A 3,426-nucleotide genomic window follows, 5' to 3' on the forward strand; every position below is an offset into this window, starting at 1 on the left:
TTAGCGACCAAAAATTATTTGTTGCTTAATTGCGATGGAAGTTTTCGTTGCCAAATTAGTTGTTTAGTAGCAGCAATTTATATTTTTAGCGCAAAACTAATTGCAAAATAGGGGAAAAAATTATAGCAAATATTCATCTCTCAATGATTAGGTTTTTTAGTGCTGCCCTTGTGTTGCTGGTGCATCTTTACCAAATTTAATTTATAGCCTATTGTACTAATTTATATATATTTTTAAGAGGACTATAATATATATATATATATATATATATATATATATATATGCGTATTTTTTTTCGGAGATGTACCAGCACGTACGTGCATGCATGCATGATGCATGTATAATTTTACTTTATAAGAATTTAAAACGTACGTACCTCATTTTCAATATACTATATACATTAGAATCTTTTCGATGATTCACCCTCGTTTCAATTTAAATCTAATCGAATAAAGACATAACACAGATTAACTTGTCTCAGGAAAAAAATGATAAGAACAATTCAATGAGGCAGTACTTTCTTGCTCCAAGTAGAGACAAAGCAACAAAAAAAAAAAAAAAAGGAAAAAAATTACTAAAATGAAATATTGGCCTATCGTAAATAAACGTGTCTTTTTTTCCCCATATTTTTTGTTCTTTGCAAATTTCCAATCCCTTCAGCTTCATTTCTCAAAGAAAAAAAGAATTGAAGAGTTCTCTATATATATAGTGCATCGATCATCCATATTCATGATCTCTTCGATCGAAAGCATGATTAATCAAAACTAATAGAAAGCCACAACAGATTAATACTTGCTTCAAAGATCAACGTAACTCGGAAAATTTAATTTAATTTAAGCAGATCGATTAACTAAGAAGACCCACCGGGCGGAACATCGCCGGCGCTTCTCTCAGTGGCGCCAGTACTCATTGCCGCGGCAGACGACAGTGAGGAGGAGGAGGAGGAAGCTGGAGCCTCGGCCTCCGCCGGCATCCGCTTCCTCTTCTTCTTCTCGTAGGTGATCCCCCGTGCCTTGGCCTGGCTCTCGCGGACTTCCCGCAGATACACGCGGACGGCGCGGGCGGCGAAGGGGCTCGCCTCGGGGCGGCCGCCGCTCTCCTCGAAGGCTGCGCGGAGGCGGCCGATGAGGGCGTCGAGGGAGCCCCAGGCCTGGCGGAGCGGGCAGGAGCAGCGGGCGGGCGGGCCGGGCCGGCCGAAGAAGCCGCAGCTAGGCACGTGGACCTTGGTCTTCCCGAACTGGTCGAGGTAGCGCAGGAACTCGATGACCTGAGCGCCGCCGCAGGCCGCCAGGGCCAGCGGCGGCCTCAGGTTCCGCAGGTACTGCAGGAAGGTATGCCAGTCCCGGCGCTTCTGCGACTCGTAGCGGCTGGGGAGCGAGGGGGCAGCGAGGCGAGCGTCCGCCGATGGCGCCGGGGAGGAGCCACGGCCCTCCGGCGGGGGTAACGCGTCGGAGTCCGGGGAGATGGGATCCATGCACCGAGCGATCGACGACGACTACTCGATCGCTCAGCAACAGGCGAAAGGAGTGGCAAAGTAATCGAAGAAATTGACTAAAGAGAACTATTTTACTTTTTCCCCCCATAAATTTTTAATATTGTTTTTCGTAAATTGACAATCAAAGGTAACAAAAATTAAGATTTTTCACATGGTGGCGGGACCCGCCACATGGTCAAACAGGAGGATTGACTCCATGTTCTTTTATTCAACGGAGCCAATTTTTCTGTTGTACTTGATGTCCATGGGATCGCCAACATTAATATTCGGTAGGCTTCCCTTTCAATGCTATTCCATGTCTTTGACCAAATCTTGACCCTGAAAGTGAAAGATTCGAGAGCCATAGGCGGATTGATTAAATCTCTCCGTCGCATATTATTCGATGAATTTTAAATTTACTTACTGTAAAACAGAGCAATTGTTGGGAATTATTCAAAGGAACTAAACGATGAAAAAGCCGAATCATTCTCCTTTTTGCTGTTCGAGTGGAAAGAGCCTGGTGCCTCAATTATTCTCCAGGGTGTAGCTGTCTCGGCGGGTGAGACAGATGTAGGTCAACGTAGGGGGGTGACCTTCAGAGCCTAATTATTTGAGGAATATTTCTTAAATTAATTTAATTATAAATTTTATGAGATGAACTTTAATACTGTATTTTTTTAATTTCAAATTTAATGTATGTAATTAATGACATAGCTTTGAATTAATTTAAAAAATTGGTATTCCATCTTAGTAGTTATGGTATTCAATCTTGGCAGAGGGTGATAGATTATTAGGATAAAGATTAATTTTTTATAGGTATATGTACTCGAGAAAAACTCTTCCTATTTATTAATCGTTTGACGGTCGACTATAAATTAATCTTATGATTTATCTCTCTTCACATAACTTTGGACGTGCTGTGAGGGGGCGCTTGTATTATATTTTAGAGGTATTCTAAGACAATTATTTTATGAAATATATTATTTATTGAATAAATAAATATTCATTACTTGAGTTCACATTTTATGTAGAATCGACGACACGTCCAAGGTTATTTGAGATGAGAAGGTGAATCACATGATTTTTTTTAAAAAACTTTCTTTTTCGAAAACAGTACGTAGTGGAAAATATAAATTAAGCGAAAAGAAAAACCAAGACACAAGACACAATCGGTTACTTGGTTCAGAGCTTGCGGCGATTCCTACTTCAAGACCCAAGATCACTTGGACTATATCGACGAGTAATCCACTAAAAATCTCTTCAAGAACTGTCAGAAGAGTGAATCGAATACAACAGTAAACTAAGGATAAGTGTAACAACTTACACTTTCCTTTATGTAGTAGTTAAAAGCATAATTGAAAATTTTGTTTCTCAACACGTAAAGATTATTGGATCGAGTTTGGTGTTGGACAACTTCTCAGTGTTGGATCGAGTCGCACGTGAGAGGGGATGAATCACGTGGTTTTTGAATGCTAGTTCTTTTTCATTTTAAAAACAAAATATACGCAGCAGAAAATAAGTAAAACAATTGAAAATAGAAAATACCATAAAAACACAAGCGGTTTACTTGGTTAGAGTCTACGACGACTCCTATTCTAAGACCCAGGTCCTGCGGACCTATCGATGGGTAATCCACTAAATGCTTCTTCCGGAACTGCCGGAAGAGGTGATCGAGTACAAAAACAAGGATAGTGTAACAGCCTACACTTCCCTTTAAAAACTGTAATAATTAAAAATGCAATACTTAATAAAAGGTTACCAACAAGTTGGAGTACTCGGTGTGTTGCAGTCGGTCTGTCGGAGATGATCAGATGTCTTGGAAGTGTAGCTTAGTGGCAGGCAGACTTTCTGGAACAGCCGTAGAGAGCTAAAGCAAACGGAAACTCAATCGGATGCGCAGTATCTCATATCGAAGTTGTTTGTCAAAGTGTGGGCGAGCACCTCCTTTATTG

General features: G+C 40.9%; 1 protein-coding gene across 1 annotated transcript; it reads right to left on the reverse strand.

Moving 5' to 3' along the window:
• Window positions 1–682: 682 nt before the first annotated feature.
• On the reverse strand, window positions 683–1,535 carry LOC122038848 (protein G1-like7). Its single transcript, XM_042598840.1, has one exon. The coding sequence runs from the start codon at window positions 1,472–1,474 to the stop codon at window positions 851–853; it is 624 nt and encodes a 207-aa protein (XP_042454774.1). The 5' UTR covers window positions 1,475–1,535; the 3' UTR covers window positions 683–850.
• Between the last annotated feature and the right edge of the window lie 1,891 nt (window positions 1,536–3,426).

The sequence above is a fragment of the Zingiber officinale genome, chromosome 1B (assembly GCF_018446385.1).
Source record: "Zingiber officinale cultivar Zhangliang chromosome 1B, Zo_v1.1, whole genome shotgun sequence".
Taxonomy (NCBI): Eukaryota; Viridiplantae; Streptophyta; class Magnoliopsida; order Zingiberales; family Zingiberaceae; genus Zingiber; species Zingiber officinale.

What these genes read in the sequence shown, in the direction of transcription:
- LOC122038848 (XM_042598840.1), bottom strand. Translation starts at nt 1,474, where the DNA reads ATGGATCCCATCTCCCCGGACTCCGACGCGTTACCCCCGCCGGAGGGC.